General features: G+C 42.7%; 1 protein-coding gene across 1 annotated transcript; it reads left to right on the top strand.

Annotated features, from left to right (window-relative positions):
- The first annotated feature begins 625 nt into the window (after positions 1-625).
- Positions 626-18,483, top strand: LOC129837974 (neuronal pentraxin-1-like). The gene is made up of 4 exons (XM_055904579.1): positions 626-1,349; positions 2,491-3,153; positions 13,460-13,639; positions 14,588-18,483. The coding sequence occupies exons 1-4, from the start codon at positions 663-665 to the stop codon at positions 14,795-14,797; spliced, it is 1,740 nt and encodes a 579-aa protein (XP_055760554.1). The 5' UTR covers positions 626-662; the 3' UTR covers positions 14,798-18,483.
- The last annotated feature ends 793 nt before the right edge of the window (positions 18,484-19,276 follow it).

The following is a 19,276-nucleotide window of genomic DNA, read 5'->3' as shown; positions in this document are numbered from 1 at the left end:
ACAGCATAGCCTAGCTAACAAGCTGATCCATCTAGTCTACATCAGCGATTACCAGATACTGTATAGACCGCGGTAGTGGTTCTAGCAAGATAATTAACTTCCTTTCATCTTTGAGCTGGCTTAGTCTACAATGTATGATGAGTGAGTGTGATTTGGTAGAAAAGTAAAGCCTATGTTAAAACAAATCATGGAGAATTTGGCTACAGGAGCAGTAGAAAAATATAAATGGAATGACGGTCATTTTGGAGGGGGGCGCCCTTTTTCTCACTTTGAGACCACCAAAGATCTGTGCACGGCCCTGCCTAGAGTACAGTACGGGCTTCCACACCTACAACTGCAGCCTTGTAGTCTTCCAAACAGCATCCACTGCAATAGAAGGGGAACTACCGGTCCCTGCTACTTTGTGTGCTGTCCTAGACCAAAAGTTACTCAGCTGCATTCTAAACCTCATACTTTTCTTGCAGGTGCTTTCCACAACAGCCCTGGTTCTCCCACACCATAAAATAAGACACTTTCAGAGGTATCAGACCACAGAGTTATTGGAATATAGCTTTTCTGGGACATGCTGCTTTTAATTCAAAAGAGATAAACTTACTCACATCAGACATTTTAAAATGGAGTCTATTTCTTCAACCTCAAACCATACTCAAAGAGTGCTGAAAATGGGACACAAGTGTATCTCTAAACCTTCACCGTTACAAACACTCATCCTCTCCACCATCCTCCTCTTCATCTCCCCTACCTCTGCCATGCCAGGGCCTGACTATGGAGGCCACCCACGGTTCATCTGCATTCCCGTCCCTGCCGATACCGACCCTGCCTGCTTCCCCTCTGGGGGGCCAGTCATGGGGCCTAGCGGGGCAGGGCACCACGCGCCTCCTGTAGGGCCCCCGAACAATAATGGCTGGTGGGGAATGACAGAGGAGGCTAAAACCACTATTTTACACCTGAGAGAGAGCCTGGTGCAGCAGAAAGAGACCATCCTGGATATGAGAGAGACCATCAGGGAGCTGACCACCAAGCTCACCCTGTGTGAGGGCACTGGGCCGGGCATCGGGGCTCACAACGACCACCATGGACCTCCATCTCATCACGGAGGGGCTGTCAGCCATCTGCCTTACGCTGACAATGGTCACCATGGCAACCAGCAGGGCCACCATGGAAACAACAACCATGCCTTGGATGCAGCCGGGCACTACCCTGGGAATGGGGGGCACCGGTTGGACAGTGGGCATAACAACAGGGGGAAGGATAAACACGCAACACCAGAGGATATGATATCATCAAAATCGCCGGAGGAACTGGGCAGGATGCTGCAGGCCCTTAAAGAGAGAATGGATAACCTGCAGGTGAGAGAGAGTTCCGTTTAGTACAGAAAATCGATAATGGAGATAGGATGGGGTCATGAGGAAAGAGATAAAAGAATGACAGAGGGATGAGAGACAGAGACTAAAATCAGGATTAAGGGATTACTTTAAATTGTTTTGGATAAAAGCATCTGCTAAATGGCAGATTACTATATTATAATGCGAGAGAGAGAGGGAGAGAGAGAAGAAGTGGGGTATAATGTGTTTCCACGTTTCACTTCCTTGTCTTGTCTCAGGTCAGGTGATGCACATGTCATTGGATTGTTTGGTCAAATAAACAAATCAAGCTGAATAAGAGCTCGGGATAATAACATCTGTTAATCAGTTAATCACATGAAAGTACCACCCTGCCATGCTAGACACCATCTGCCACTGGCAGAAAGAGTTTTCTTGTTTCCTGGCATCAAAATCCTTTATTTGTAAAAACAATCAAGGATCACCATTGTCCCTTTCCTCTGCTACACTGCCAGCCCTGTCTGACTGTCTGGAGCAGAACAGTCTTGGCACAGAGAGAGACTGGCATCCATGGCATAACCGGTCCTGGTCTGACAGTGAAGTGGCTTTAGGGGTTGGATGATCACCCTGTCTAAGTTAAAATGGGCACACTAGACAAGGTTATTGAGCACTGGCGGTTTAAATGGATTCTGCTTGAGTACGCTTGGTAGGGTTTGGTATGGTTGGGTGGGTTTGAGATGAGCAGGGCAGAGCTAGCTGGGCAAGTTTAAGATTGGTAGAGAGAGTTAGGTTAGCTTGGTAGATGGGTAAAATTAGTATAGCTGGATGGAGCTGGGCAGGGCACATCATTCCTACCTGTTCTCTCTCTCTTGCTTTCTCTCGTAATCCAGGCTTTGTCGTCCAGGTTTGTGGCCTGATTATCAGGCTGTAAATGGAGATCAGGATAATTGACACTGATCTCAGATCTGTACCCTCTGCTGCCCGTGTCATCTGTCTATCGACACAGTCCCACAGAGAGACCACAAGTCAACGATGTAGAAACTGTCAAATAGCAATACTTTTCTCACTTATCTCTCAATCTGTTTCTCAATCTCAACCATAATAAAAAAAGAATGTACGTACTGTAGTCAACAGTAAATAAGGGTAGTGTTTGTGTCTCCCTCCCCAGCAGTCACGGAACACCTCCACCACCTACTCCAGCTCTCTGAAGGAGCTCCTCCAGAGGAAGATCAGTGCTCTGGAGCAGCAGATGCACCACACCGCTGCTGCCCTCAGCAGCAGCCCCAATCACCATGACGACAGCGATCACCACGATGACGGGCACCATGAAGACCACGACGATGACGGGCATCACGACGACAGTCACCATGATGATCACCATGACAATGACGGGCATCACGACGACAGTCACCATGACGACCACCCTGATGATCACCGTGACGATGGGAAACACAACAACGAGGCAGATAGCCATGGTTACCTGCAGAGAACGGGTTATCGCATACCAGGGCCCAGGGCTGGCCTGCACTCCAACAACAAACTGGACTCTCTACTGAATAACCTGCACCATACAGGTACCAACAGCAGGAAGAAGACCAAGACCCCTGATGCCTTCCAGATCGGCTTCCCCATGAGAACCAACTACATGTACGGGAAGGTGAAGACGACCCTCCTCCACGAGATCTTTGCCCTCACCCTGTGTCTGTGGATAAAGGGGGGCGCAGGCCCCGGGCTGGGGACCCCTTTCTCCTACTCTGTACCAGGACAGGCCAACGAACTGGTGCTGATCGAGTGGGGCAACAACCCCATGGAGCTGCTGGTGGATGATAAGGTGAGACGGGGAGAGAGAGGGTTGAGTAGAGAGTGGCCATGTCTGAATACCCATACTAGTGTATTACAGACCTAAACTGCATACTCATTTCGGTGTTTGGTCTAGTGGAATTCACTCGTATTTTCATCTTTTCCAACGTGTTTGACAACAGCTGATAATCAGAGAAATTGACGTGCTGTACCAAAATTAACGAATTGTGGGAGTCTATTTTTGAAATGTCAGTCTATATATAAAACAATTATTATTATTATTACTATTTACACTTAACAAAAATATAAACACAACGTGGAAAGTGTTGGTCCCATGTTTCTGATTAAAGCAGATTAAACAGCATGATCATTACACAGGTGCACCTTGTGCTAGGGACAATAAAAGGTCACTCTAAAATGTGCAGTTTTGTCACACAACACAATGCCACAGATATCTCAAGTTTAGAGGGAGCATGCAATTGGCATGCTGACTGCAGGATAGTCCACCTGAGCTGTTGCCAGATAATTGAATGTTAATTTCTCTACCATAAGCCACCTCCAACATTGTTTTAAAGAATTTGGCAGTACCTCCAACCGGCCTCACAACCACAGACCACATGTATGTGGGCGAGCGGTTTGCTGATGTCAACGTTGTGAACAGAGTGGCCCATGGTGGTGGTGGGGTCATGGTATGGGCAGGCAGAAGCTACAGACAACAAACAAACACACGACAGCGTGTTCCAGTTCCTGCCAATATTCAGCAACTTCGCACAGCCATTGAAGAGGAGTGAGACAACATTCCACAAGGCCACAATCAACTGTCTGATCAACTCTATGCGAAGGAGACGTGTCGCACTGGATGAGGCAATTGGTGGTCATACTGACTGGTTTTCCAATCCACGCCCCTACCTTTTTTTTAAGGTATCTGTGACCAACAGATGCATATCTGTATTCGCAGTTGTGAAATCCATAAATTAGGGCCTAATGAATTAATTTAAATTGACTGATTTCCTTACATGAACTGGAAATCAGTAAAATATTTGAAATTGTTGCATGTTGTGTTTATATTTTTGTTCAGTATAGTACGCTAGAATGGGTATTCGGACATGGCCAGAGTGCATGCTATATAACACTCTTGGCTTTTCAGCTGTGAGGATAAAAGCCATTTAAACCATGTCTCTGTAGCCAAAGGATTAGCCCAGAAGGCCTGTTGGACTCAGTAGCTCAGAAGCTCAGTATATAATAACTAGGCTACACTGAAGAGCATTGTAACTCCGAAGGTTAACCGAATGGACTTTCTGACACCAGTGATCCGTCTTAATGGCGTGACGATGACGTCAGAGAGCAGCTTACTTAGACAGCAGGTGGAGAGAGTCTCACCAGAGTGTGAATTACACCATGATTTTTGTGGGTCTCTATCGATTTTTTTTTTTTTATGGGACTAATAATAAAGACATCATTTAAACTGTAAAAAATGAATTACCTTTTAATGTGACATTAACACAACCAGTCATGATATTTTCATCGGATTGTCAAACAAATCACTTCTAAAAGTAGGCTACCTATGCGTGTTCATCCACTCCAAAATAATTCCAGCATCCAAACTGCATGTACAGTTGAAGTCAGAAGTTTACATACACCTTAGCCAAATGAATTTAAACTAAGTTTTTCACAATTCCTAACATTTAATCAGAGTAAAAATTCCATGTCTTAGGTCAGTTAGGATCACCACTTTATTTTAAGAATGTGACATGTCAGAATAATAGTAGAGTGACTTATTTCAGCTTTTATTTTTTTCATCACATTCCCAGTGGTTCAGAAGTTTACATTGTTTAACTTGGGTCAAACGTTTCGGGTAGCCTTCCACAAGCTTACCACAATACGTTGGGTGAATTTTGGCCCATTCCTCCTGACAGAGATGGTGTAACTGAGTCAGGTTGGTAGGCCTCCTTGCTCGCACATGCTTTTTCAGTTCTGCCCACACATTTTCTATAGGATTGAGGTCAGGGCTTTGTGATGGCCACTTCAATACCTTCACTTTGTTGTCCTTAAGTCCCTTTGCCACAACGTTGTAAGTATGCTTGGGGTCATTGTTCATTTGGAAGACCCATTTGCGACCAAGCTTTAACTTCCTGACTGATGTCTTGAGATGTTGCTTCAATATGATTCCTCATGATGCCATCTATTTTGTGAAGTGCACCAGTCCCTCCTATGCTTCACAGTTGGGATGGTGTTCTTCGGCTTGCAAGCATCCCCCTTTTTCCTCCAAACATAACGATGGTCATTATGACCAAACATTTATATTTTTGTTTCATCAGACCAGAGGACATTTCTCAAAAAATTACGATCTTTGTCCCCGTGTGCAGTTGCAAACCGTAATCTGGCTATTTTATGGCGGTTTTGGAGCAGTGGCTTCTTCCTTGCTGAGCGGCCTTTCAGGTTATGTCGATATAGGACTCGTTTTACTGTGGATATAGCTACTTTGTACCTGTTTCCTTCAGCATCTTCACAAGGTCCTTTGCTGTTGATCTGGGATTGATTTGCACTTTTCGCACCAAAGTACGTTCATCTCTAGGAGACAGAACGCGTCTCCTTCCTGAGCGGTATGACGGCTACGTGGTCCCATGGTGTTTATATTTGCGTACTATTGTTTGTAAAGATGAACATGTTACCTTCAGGCGTTTGGAAATTGCTCCCAAGGATGAACCAGACTTGTGGAGGTCTGCAATTTTTTTTCAGAGGTCTTGGCTGATTTCTTTTGATTTCCCCATGATGTCAAGCAAAGAGGCACTGAGTTTGAAGGTTGGCCTTGAAATACATCCACAGGTACACCTCCAATTGACTCAAATGATGTCAATTAGCCTATCAGAAGCTTCTAAAGCCATGACATCATTTTCTGGAATTTTCCAAGCTGTTTAAAGGCCCAGTCAACTTAGTGTATGTAAACTTCTGACCCACTGGAATTGTGATACAGGGAATCATAAGTGAAATAATCATCTGTAAACAATTGTTGGAAAAATTCCTTGTGTCATGCACAAAGTAGATGTCCTAACTGACTTGCCAAAACTATAGTTTGTTAACAAGAAATTTGTAGAGTGGTTGAAAAACAAATTTTAATGGCTAAACTTCCGATTTCCACTGTATACTTGCGCCATTTGATGAATGGAAATGGACATGTGTTACAAAACACCAAGAAGTGTGCCTATTGAAATTCAGCCATTGCCATTGATTAGGCCTACATTAATTGATGCTTCTTGCTGACAAATTGACCTTTTTTGTAGCCTGAAAAGTCTGGATAAACGGGATGGTCTGGTCATCCTAACACACGGTCAACTTACCAGACTAGGCGACAATGTGTAAGCCTATTACCATGAACTTCAAATAGATCTACCGGTAGACAATTATGTAGTGTTTTTTTTATTTATTGCCGGTCACAAAAAAATAAAAAGTAATGCTCCCTATACATTCAGTTGTGTTTTCCTTCCAGTAGGCTTACATCACTTCTGGTAGCCGACCCTCTCAGCAGAGGCAATTTTACACACACGAACACACACAGAACAGGTAGCCTACATCCAACATAATACATGAGTTAAATAAATCAAAACATGTTTTCCACCCTTGTTCATGAGTTAGTCAATAGTTAATGAGTTAATGCTTGGAGTCTTCACAGATCGTGTGACATAAAACACTTCCTTTTTGTCCTTACATTGATGAAATTGATCAGTGTTATTTATTATTATTAAGCATTTAACAATTAAATTAGAACATTAAACGTTAATCATTTATCCTCTTCTAACCAAAGAGTCACCTTGTAGGCCTACTGTCATTAACGTATAGCCTACTTGTTGGACGGATTGGATGCACATTGGTGTCTAGCTGGAGACTAGTTGTCTAGTGATATTGTCTACCATCATCAGCTGATCCAGGAAAGAAAACAAATATTGATAGAAATAATAAAGCGAAATAAATGGTCTACTACTTTTGGCCACGGATGGCACAGAGAAACCGAGGTAAAGACAGTTTCAAGTTGGATATTTAACAGATATTCGTGCTTCCAAACCTCAATAGCTTTCAAACCACTTGAGCCACAAACTCCAAATAAGCATCATGATGTTGGAAAAATTGCACACAACATTGCACATGTCTTTTTTTCACGATTTGGATATTAATTAGCTTTCCAAAGCTCATAAACATGGAGATGTGAGCAGCATTTTGTATTCCTAGTTGAATTAGTTAGGGAGCATAAACAAAGTACAAACTTTTTTTCAGAATCTACATTGTGGCCCTACACATTCCACACCCTTTAGTTTGTCCATTTTCATCTTGCTCGATTTTACATATATATCTCAAACTTTCTAATTTCAATAACTCCTTAGTTATGTGAGCTACTGGACTCAAACAAGGTTCATAATGTCCACTGACTACCCTTCTATATTCCACACCCTTTGGTTTGTCCATTTTCATCTCATATGTTTTTACATAAATTTTTCTAATTTCAATAGCTCCTTGTTCATGTGACCTACTGGAATCAAACAAGGTTCAGAATGTCCACTGACTACCCTTCTATTTTGCACACACTTTGGTTCGTCCGTTTTCATCTTACACGTTTTTACATTAATTTAGTAAACATTTGAATTTCAATAGCTCCTTGGTCATGTGACCTACTGACCTCAAACAAGGTTCCGAATGTACACTTGGTGAGCCTACACATTGCACACCCTTTAGTTTGTAATTTTCATCTCACAAGATTTTGCATACATTTTTCCAACTTTCTAATTTGTGACCTACTGACCTCAAACTACTTTCAGAATGTCCACGGACTGGTGGGGACAGGTGCCGCAAGGCGGCCAGTGTGGTAACGAGATCAATCCAGGAGAAGCTGGCGGGAGCCCCGGGGAGAGTTGTCTTTTCTTTGTGAAGGGCAAGGCGCCCTGGAATGGGATCGACCCAAGAGATGGGCCCAAGCCCTGGAAAGCGTTGCGGTTCTGGCAGTGTCCGGTGAGCTCTCGCTGGCCCTTGAAAATCCGGGGGAGAGAGTGTAAATCTCGTGCAGGGCCGTACCCATATCCGCAGCAGGTCTCCAAGGTGAACATCCTCTGGCATGTTAAAACAATGTAGGTAAGGGAAGTCGGCAAGTCAGATCTGTAACTTCGGGATAAGGGCTTTTTTCGGTCGGGCTGGGGTGCGAAGTGGGGCTCAAGCCCCGGCTGGGGGAGAAGTCGCTCCGTCGCCCTCCTCTCGCCACCGTTGGAAGTTCGTTATGCGGCCCATCTCGCGGTCTCTCGTGCATGGTCTCGCAAGGGGCTGCGTGCGGGGCTTCATCGGGTGGTGGGGATTGAGTCTGGCTGTTGGTGGCGGCGACTCTGGACGCGTCCTGGGCCCTTCTCGCTGGGCCTTTTCGCGCTTGCTCTCCGGCGGGTCGTATCGGCCAGCGCCTAGCAGCTGACTTAGAACTGGTGCGGACCAGGGGAATCCGACTGTTTCATTAAAACAAAGTATTGGGAAGGCCCGAGATGGGTGTTGACGTGATGTGATTTCTGCCCAGTGCTCTGAATGTCAAAGTGACATTGAAGAAATTCAATGAAGCGCGAGTAAACGGCGGGAGTAACAATGACTCTCTTAAAGAGTCTCACCTACACTCACTAAACTCGAAGCGGAGACTAAACCCATTGGCCCTGTAGTGATCGGGCATTGCATGGATCTGGATCTTGCCCTATGAAGTTGGGAGAGGTATCTCCAGCTTGTCTGCTTGATTTGCTGCAGACCCATAAAATGGACAGAAGAAGCCTAGGTTCCCACTGGGCACGGATCACTGAATGTCAATTTGATGAAATTCAAAGGAGTATACCCACCTGTCGCAGGCGCACTCAATTCACCCAAGCACATGAAGCTACCATCTGTGGGATTATGACTGAACGTCTCTAAATCAGAATCCCCCTAAACATAACGATACCGTAGCACCACAGATCTTAGGATGGCCCAGGATAGCCTGCCTCTTTTTGCAGGTGAGTAGAGCCGTTCGTGACAGGGTTGGAGTGCGGCCGGATGAGTTGCCACCCCTGTTCTGATGCGCACCGCATTTTGTGGGGAACCTGGTGCTAAATCACTCGTAGACGACCTGATTCTGGGTCAGGGTTTCGTACGTAGTAGAGCAGCTCACTCGCTGCGATCTATTGAAAGTCAGCCCTCGATCCAAGCTTTTGTCGGGGACAGAAGGCGTCTTCCTCCACCATACTCCTTCTTTACTTACAGGTTACCAGGTGGACTCAGAAGGGCCGGGGGCCAGAGGCCAGACAGAGTGTGAGAGAGCCTAGGCAGGCAGGTAGAAGGTTAGAAGGTCAGGTTGGGTCTCGCTGTGGAAGTCAAAGGGTCACCAGGTGCACGAGGAGGCCTCCATCAAGGCGGGGGGCACTCAGAGTCCGAGCAGGGGCGGCTGGACTCGGGGGCCATGGAGGTTAGATTGGGGACTTAGTCTCCGAGTGGAAAAAAGCGGGCGGGTCACCAGGTGCACAGAGCATGTTCCAGGTTACCAGGTGCACATGGTCCCTGACAGCGGGAATATAGACGTCTTAGTGTCCGGGGTGGGGTGCTTAAGTGTGGGTGTCCCGGTTCGCCTGGTGGGCAAGGTTATGGAGATGGCTGAGCCCCAGCCGGGACGCGGTGATGGGTGATGCCCAGTGAGAGGGGTGTTGACCGGGTAGGGAGAGTAGGTATGGAGGCCTGGAGGTCTGTGGTTCCAGGGAGTAAGCTATACACTCTCAGACCCAGGGAGAGGGCCATCAGGCGGGCAGGGAGTGTAGGCCTAGAAGCCTGGAGTCAGAGGTCATCAGGTCAATGGGGGCCTGCCTGGAGGTCAGGAAGGCCCCAGGGAGAAGGACTAGAGAAGTGAATAGATGTGAGTGACACTGTCCTTCTGGGGAGCAGAGCAGGCAATTAATGTAAAATCGTGTGAGATGAAAATGGACAAACGAAAGGGTGTGCCATGTATAAGGCTAGTCAGTGGATATTCTGAAAGTAGTTTGAGGGTTGTAGGTCACATGGGCAAGAGCTATTGCAATTAGAAACATTCATGTCAGATCACCTGAGATGAAAAGTGACCAACTAAAGAGTGTGCAATATAGAAGGGTAGTCAGTAGACATTCTGAACCTTGGTTGGGGACAGTAGGTCACATGACCAAGGAGCTATTGAAATTCAAAAGTTTACAAAATGTATCTAAAAATGTGTGAGATGAAAATGGACAAACCAACGGGTGTGCAAAATAGAAGGGTAGTCGGTGGACATTCTGAACCTTGTTTGAGTCCAGTAGGTCACATGATCAAGGAGCTATTGATATTTTAAATGTAAAAAAATCATGTAAAATTGAGTGAGATGAAAATGGACAAACTAAAGGGTGTGCAATGTGTAGGCCCACTGAGTGTACATTCCGAACCTTGTTTGAGTTCAGTAAGTCACATGACCTAGGAGCTATTGAAATTAGAAACATTGAAAAGCATTACAAATGTATGTAAAATCGTGTGAGATTAAAATGGACAAACGAAAGGTAGTGCTACATTTAAGGCTACTCAGTGGATATTCTGACAGCAGTTTGAGGGTTGTATGTCACATGACCAAGGAGCTATTGACATTTGAAAGTTTGAAAAATGTATGTAAAATTGTTTGACATGAAAATGGACAAACAAAAGGGTGTGCAATATATTAGGCTTGTCAGTTGATATTCTGACAGCAGTTTGAGGGTTGTAGGTCACATGACCAGAGAGCTATTGAAATTCAAAACAATGAAAAAAATAACAATTAATTTATAATCACCTGAGATGAAAATGGATGAACTAACGGATGTGCAATATATAAGGCTAGTGACTGGATGTTCTGAAAGTAGTTTGAGGGTTGTAGGTCACATGACCAAGGAGCTACTGAAATTAGAAACATTGAAAAACATTGAAATTGTATGTGAGAAAATGTATAAATTGTGTGAGATGAAAATGGACAAACAAAAGGTTGTGCTAGATATAAGGCTATACATATAAGGCTATTCGGTGGATATTCTGAAAGTAGTTTGAGGGTTGTGGGTCATAAGACTAAGAGAAGCTATTGAAATTTGAATCTTTAAAATATTCTCGAGAAATCTCATGAGATGCAAATGGACAAACAAAAGGGTGTGCAATGTGTAGGCCCACTGAGTGTACATTATAAACCTTGTTTGAGGTTAAAATAAAGAAATAATTTAAAATAGTGTAAGATGTAAACCGACAAAAAAAGTGTGTGCAATGTGTCTATGCTATGGATTTAGCTACAACCCAAAAATAATGAATGAATGAGCGCTCTAAACAGCTGACTGACAAACGCAAACAATGATAAATTAACAGATAAATCTAATGATTGGAATAAAGGCAATTTTTTTAATCAAGGACGCATGGCAAACAAATGGCGAAAATTAGGAAGTACAAAGGGAAATCTATGCATAAAGGAACTCACCTTAGGCCGAAAGTCAGCACTACTGAGTGACAGTGCTGCCACATATAAATAAATGGTTTAAACCATGACAGAGAGATGGGGGTATTTGTTTAATTTGGAAACATTTATTTACATATTTACCATTGTAAAACATATTTACCACTAGATTTTAAACAAACAGGAGAGTAGTTAATTTGCATAATATAGAGACCCCCCCAGTAATTCACAACCTTGGTCTCAGACCTCATGAAAAAATACTACGGAGTTACTACACAAAGCCTACTGCTGTATGCCTACTCAATCCCTATTGAATTACTACACAAAGCCTACTGCTGTATGCCTCCTTCATCCCTATTGAATTACTACACAGCCTACTGCTGTATGCCTCCTCCATCCCTGTTGAATTAATACACAAAGCCTACTGCTGTATGCCTACTCAATCCCTATTGAATTACTAAACAAAGCCTACTGCTGTATGTCTACTCAATCCCTATTGAATTACTACACAAAGCCTACTGCTGTATGCCTACTCAAGCCCTATTGAATTACTACACAAAGACTACTGCTGTATGCCTACTCAATCCCTATTGAATTACTAAACAAAGCCTACTGCTGTATGTCTACTCAATCCCTATTGAATTACTACACAAAGCCTACTGCTGTATGCCTACTCAAGCCCTATTGAATTACTACACAAAGCCTACTGCTGTATGCCTACTCAATCCCTATTGAATTACTACACAAAGCCTACTGCTGTATGCCTACTCAACCCCTATTGAATTACTACACAAAGCCTACTGCTGTATGCCTACTCAATCCCTATTGAATTACTACACAAAGCCTACTGCTGTATGCCTACTCAAGCCCTATTGAATTACTACACAAAGACTACTGCTGTATGCCTACTCAATCCCTATTGAATTACTACACAAAGCCTACTGCTGTATGCCTACTCAAGCCCTATTGAATTACTACACAAAGCCTACTGCTGTATGTCTACTCAATCCCTATTGAATTACTACACAAAGCCTACTGCTGTATGCCTACTCAATCCCTATTGAATTACTACACAAAGCCTACTGCTGTATGCCTACTCAATCCCTATTGAATTACTACACAAAGCCTACTGCTGTATGCCTACTCAATCCCTATTGAATTACTACACAAAGCCTACTGCTGTATGCCTACTCAAGCCCTATTGAATTACTACACAAAGCCTACTGCTGTATGCCTACTCAATCCCTACTGAATTACTACACAAAGCCTACTGCTGTATGCCTACTCAATCCCTATTGAATTACTACACAAAGCCTACTGCTGTATGCCTACTCAATCCCTATTGAATTACTACACAAAGCCTACTGCTGTATGCCTACTCAATCCCTATTGAATTACTACTGCCATTTGTGTGTGTAGTTTCACTACTGATCACTACTGAATTGCTCCTGATCCTTTTTCATTTCCTAAAAAGTTATATAAACAGCTGAACAACGACATGAAAGTCTTCATAAAACTTAAAGGAACTGGTGCCACCATAAGGGCTAACTATGAAAGACAGGATGACGAAGGTTGGAAGAGGATTTACATTCAGGATTGGCAAAAACAGTAGCTAGCTAACAGCCAACTACTTCCTGTCTTGTCTTTTGTGGTCACGAAAAGCCGGTGTTGTCTGGCTGTAGTGTTGTGACCACTTATTTACTACCAACATCAAGTAGTAAAAACTCTACTTGATTACTATTGACAAGCCTGTTTAGTAAAGCTGTAGTGTTTTAACTACTTATTTACTACCAACATCAAGTCTGTTTACTACTGGAAACACACAAGTTATCTCCTTGTGCTGTCAACTTGGTGGTACTCAATCCCTACTCTCCTCCCTTCCCCCCAGGCAGTGACTCTGCCCCTTTCTATCAGCGATGGGAAGTGGCACCATGTGTGCGTGACGTGGTCGATGAGGGACGGTGAGTGGGAGGCGTACCAGGACGGGGTGAAGAGGGGCTCTGGGGAGAACCTGTCCGCATGGCATCCCATCAAACCTGGAGGGGTCTTCATCCTCGGACAGGAACAGGTAATCTTCAAATTCTTTCAGTTGGTTGTTGAGTGTCTACAAAAAGCTTCTGCATTACACAAGACAAGAAAAGTGCACACTAAGCATTTTCCCTGCGACCTCACTCATTAACCCCCAACAACAAACTGCTCCCCGGGCGCCTATGCAGTAGATGTCAATTGAGGCAGCCCACCGTGCAACTGACTAGGTATCCCCTTTCCCTTCCTTCCTTCCCTCCTCAGCCCATAATTCCACCTATTATTGACTGAGTCCCTTATCCTACTATAGCCTCCCTTTATGTATCACGCCACGGCTGTCTAGAACTCTAAGGCTATATTTACACAGGCACACCAATTCTGATCTTTTTTTACCACTAATTGGTCTTTTCAGCTATTGACAATAATTGGGCAAAAGATCAGAATTGGGCCACCAGTGTAAACGCAGCCCAAGCAGAGGGACTGTTGTGCGTGCGCCCTTAACCAACCACAAAAGCAGTCACTTCACTAGCATGGGCTTTCTCTCAGAAACAGTGATCGTGGTTGGGGTTAAGGTCAGAGTCATTACTGTGTAATCCTAGCCTCTGACCTCTGAACCCTGACCGTGTCTCATTTAGAGCAGCAACCTACAGCAGCAGGTTTTGTCATATAATGAATGCTGACTACCACCTAATACTACACACCATACATACAACGCACAGGAGGTTGGGGAGGAAAGGCTCATGGTAATGGCTGGAGTGGAATTGGTAGAATGGTATCAAAAACATCAAACACAAGGTTTTCATTCGATGCCATTCCATTAGCTCTGTTCCGGACATTATTATGAGCCGTCCTTCCCTCAGCAGCATCCTGTGATCCAAAGCTAGCCACAAACAAACCCCATTATTTAGTTTAAATGCATGTATGGCTCCTTTCTTAAGTCCAAATCCTAACTTTAGAATGAGCCTAACATGACCTTGTCTCTCTCCTCCAGGACACTCTGGGAGGTCGTTTCGACGCTACACAGGCGTTTATGGGGGACATCTCTGACCTCCAGATGTGGGCTAATGTCCTCACAGCCCATGACATCTACAGCCTGGCCTCCTGCAACAGCCACCTCAGCGGGGATGTCATCACCTGGTCCGAGAACGTGGTGGAGCTCCACGGAGGGGTCACCAAGTACCCCTTTGACCCCTGTCACTAAGGGCAACCAACTATTATGACATTACCAATGGATCCATATCACACACATACTTAAAAGTGCTCCTATCGAAAAAGGATTTTTTTCTGGTCCAGAGTGACTATGAGATCACACGGGATAGAGGATCCACTCCACTTAATATTACCACCTGACTAAAACTATGCCTTCCTTTTATTCTGAAAGACTGAAGTACTCCATTCCCAGAGACTGTGTTATGACTATTATGGAATTCAAATGTTTTGATAATGAAATGGACTATATATACAGTACCTTCAGAAAGTATTCATACCCCTTGACTTATTCCACATTTTGTTGTGTTACAATGTATTAAATTATAACAAATGTTCACCCATCTAAACATAATACCTCATAATGACAAAGTGAAAACATGTTTTTAGAAATGTTTGCAAATGTATTGAAAATAAAATACAGAAATAACCATTTACACAAATATTCACACCCCTGAGTTAATTCTTTGTAGAAGCAACTTTGGCAGCGATTACAGCTAGAGTCTTTCTGGGTAAGTCTCTAAGAGCTTTCCAGACCTGGATTGTGCAATATTTTACAATTCTTCAAGCTCTGTCAAATTGGTTGTTGATTATAGACAACCATTTTCAGGTTTTACCATAGATTTTCAAGTAGAGTTAAGTCAAAACCATAACTTGACCACTCAGGAACATTCACATCTGCTTGGTAAGCAACTCCAGTGTAGATTTGGTCTTGTGTTTAAGGTTATTGTCCTGCTGAAATGTGAATTAATCTCTCAGTGTCTGTTGGAAAGCAGACTGAAACAAGTTTTCCTCTAGGATTTTGCCTGTGCTTAGATCTATTCCATTTATTTTTAATCCTGAAAAACTCCCCAGTCCTAAATGATTACAAGCATACCCATAACATGATGCAGCCACCACTATGCTTGAACATATGGAGAGTGGTACTCTGTAATGTGCTGTATTGGCTTTGCTCCAAACATAACACTTTCTATTCAGGACAACAAGTTAATTGCTTTGCCACATTTTTTAGCAGTATTACTTTAGTGCCTTGTTGCAAACAGGATTCATGTTTTGGAATATTTTTATTCTATACAGGCTTCCTTCTTTTCACTCTGTCAATTAGATTTGCATTGTGGTGTAACTACAATGTTGTTGATCCATCCTCAATTTTCTCCTGTCACAGCCAAATTCACTGCTTGACTGGGAGGGACCTTACAGATAATTGTATGTGTCGGGAACAGAGATGAGGTAGTCATTAAAAAAATCATGTTAAACACTAATATTGCACACAATAAAGTCCATGCAACTTATGTGACTTTTTAAGCAAAATTGTACTCCTGAACTTATTTTTACTTGCCATAACAAAGGTTTTGACTATTTATTGTTTTAAGACATTTCAGATGTAAATTTTTTATTAATTTGACATTATTGGGTATTGTGTGTAGGCCATTGACAAAAAATCTAAATGTAATCAATGTTTTATTCAGGCTGTAACACAACAAATGTAGAATAAGTCAAGTGGTGTGAATACTTTCTAAAGGCACTGTATATGTATCTATTTTTCTAGCTTCTATTTGACCCTTTATTAGTGTTACTAAAATGTTACTGCTGTTTTAATGTCACAACAAGGATAATATGGCATGTTGTCATATAGTTGATAAAGATCACTAGATATTGTTGTTATGGTACACATCCTTATAGTGGGACGGTATAATTGACTTTGAAAGTGGTTACATAAGTAGGAGAGAGTGAGGTTGACCAATGGATTCTCTTTGAAAGAAGATTCATTGAAACATACAGCTACTATACCAAAGAAACCAAAGACAAATTAGACTAATTCTTTTGTTTAGTCTTTTTATTTTTTCCCTGTTTTCCTGTGATATAAGTACATTAAGTACCTTGTCTTAAAGCCTTGTTGTTACATCCATTTTTGGACTTATAAATCAATGATATATACCCATTGATTCTTGAAGAATATAACTTAGAAATTAATCATGGGCTTAGTTCAAATGTCATACCATATCAGAACCCAAAATATAAGCTTGTTTTACTCCAATATTTGTAAACAATGTAAATGTAAACGAACACTGATAGCCTCCAAACATGGTTAAAACTGATAATGTTGATATCATGGGTGGTCAGTCTTTGCATCCACAGCTCTGTCTATGAATTTAAGAGTGGTTACATTTCTCCAGGCCCATATCTCAGCTTTATACCAAAACAGAGGTGGGGTGACCTCTTTGTTATTGTTTCAATTCAGGATTCTAGCTTTGTGTTATTTTTTATTTTTTTTATTTTTTATTTTACCGTTATTTTACCAGATAAGTTGACTGAGAACACGTTCTCATTTGCAGCAACGACCTGGGGAATAGTTACAGGGGAGAGGAGGGGGATGAATGAGCCAATTGTAAACTTATTGCTTTGATTTCAGAAAAATGTTTCAATGATTTACCTGAGACATGAATTCCCAGCAAAGAAATGTGCTTTATGAGTCTTTATATGTATACTGAACAAAAATATAAATGCAACATGCAACAATTTCAAAGATTTTACTGAGTCACAGTGTATATAAGGAAATCAGTCAATTGAAAGAAATTCATTACGCCCTAATCTATGGATTTCACATGACTGAGCAGGGGCGGAGCCATGGGTGGGCCTAGGAGGGCATAGGCCCACCCACTTGGGAGTCAGGTCCACCCACTGGGGAGCCAAGCACAGCCAATCAGAATTAGTTGTTCCCCACAAAAGGGCTTTATTGCAGACAGAAATACTCCTCAGCCCTCAGCGGCTTATGGTAGAGAAACTAACATTCAATTCTCTGGCAACAGCTCTGTTGGACATTCCTGCAGTCAGCATGCCAATTGCATGCTCCCTCAAAATTTGAGACATCTGTGGCATTGTGTTGTGACAAAACTGTACATTTTAGAGTGGCCTTCTTTTGTCCCCAGCACAAGGTGCACCTGTGTAATGCTCATGCTGTTTAATCATCTTCTTGATATGCCACACCTGTCAGGTGGATGGATTATCTTGGCAAAGGGGAAATGCTCACTAACAGTGATGTAAAAAAATGTGTGTACAAAATTTGAGAGAAATAAGCTTTTTGTGCGTATCGAACATTTCTGGGATCTTTTATTTCAGCTCATGAAACATGGGACCAACACTTTACATGTTGAGTTCATAGTTTTGTTCAGTATACATACAACACATTTTAAAGCTTGATTTAATGTATTATGAATTATGCTACGTAGGGGAGTGAAAATGTAAGGGAGTTACCCCACATTTCTCTTTACCTCTCTTTTTAATGTAGGAGTCAAGTTTCACCCCTAGACCAAGAATCAGACAAGCAACAGATTTACGACTTTATTTACAATGCACTTTGTATTTAGCAGGTAAGAACGTTCCATTGAAATTTAGTTCTTGTTATTTAGTGATATTGAACAGCAGTGTGTGTTCATTTGTACTACTTTATTTGTCAATGTATGTACCTTTTTATTTGAAATTGTGTTGTTGTTTGATGGCCAAATTTATAAAACATTTCTCAAATTCCTTTTTTATTCAGCCTAATATAACATTTGCTGTAATAACATTGTGGCTTTGGAAATGTTTGATCTGGCTGTGTTTCTATCAGTAGACGTTGTCTGTGAATACTGCACACTTATCAGAAACGATTTGATACTATTTGTAAATAAAAACCTTGATGTGGCTGTTTAAATGTTTATTTACTAATCAATTTATGTTCTTGAATCCCATTCTGACCTCAGACTGCACCTGATGTCTTGTTTGACCTGTCTGCTTTCCTCACTGCTGATAGCCTGCTACTAACACCCATCACACACAAACAATCTCTCAGCAACCCAATGTGGCCACACTACAGTACCCACAGGTCACCACATCAGGGCAGGCGGCACTAGAGATGGGGTGGCCTATACCAGTGGAGGGCTGCTGAGGGGAGGATGGCTCATAATAATGGCTGGAACGGAGCGAATGGAATCAAACTATGTGTTTGATGTATTTGATACTAGTCTACTTATTCCGCTCCAGCCATTACAAGTCCGTCCTCCCAAATTAAGGTGCCACCAATCTCCTGTGACCTATACAGTGGAGATTTGCTTGATTGACCCCATTTTATCTTGTTATCCATGATGGCATGCACGCACTCACAGCTCAGGTGTGAACTTAGACCACACATTTAAGCCTGAAGATCTTGCTCCACCTAATGCAGGTGTCAAACTCATTCCATGGAGGGCCTAATGTCTGCGGGTTTTTGTTATTTCCTTTCAATTAAGACCTAGACAACAGGGTGAGGGGAGTTCCTTACTAATTAGTGACCTTAATTCATCAATCAAGTAGAAGGGAGGAGCGGAAACCCGCAGACACTTGGCCCTCCGTGGAATGATTTTGACACGTGCCCTAATGTCTCTTCCTGCCCTTCCTTGTTGGAACATGCAATCTCCTTTGAGTACCAGCATCACTCAGGAGATAGGCCAGACTG

The sequence above is a fragment of the Salvelinus fontinalis genome, chromosome 38 (assembly GCF_029448725.1).
Source record: "Salvelinus fontinalis isolate EN_2023a chromosome 38, ASM2944872v1, whole genome shotgun sequence".
In the NCBI taxonomy this organism is placed as follows: domain Eukaryota; kingdom Metazoa; phylum Chordata; class Actinopteri; order Salmoniformes; family Salmonidae; genus Salvelinus; species Salvelinus fontinalis.
Note: the sequence above shows the minus strand (reverse complement) of the source record. Positions and strands in the feature narration are given on the sequence as shown.

Coding starts and splice junctions, on each gene's coding strand:
- LOC129837974 (XM_055904579.1), top strand. CDS start 663: ATGGGACACAAGTGTATCTCTAAACCTTCACCGTTACAAACACTCATC. Junction 3,154..13,459: donor AGCTGCTGGTGGATGATAAG/GTGAGACGGGGA, acceptor CCTTCCCCCCAG/GCAGTGACTCTGCCCCTTTC. Junction 13,640..14,587: donor TCATCCTCGGACAGGAACAG/GTAATCTTCAAA, acceptor TCTCTCCTCCAG/GACACTCTGGGAGGTCGTTT.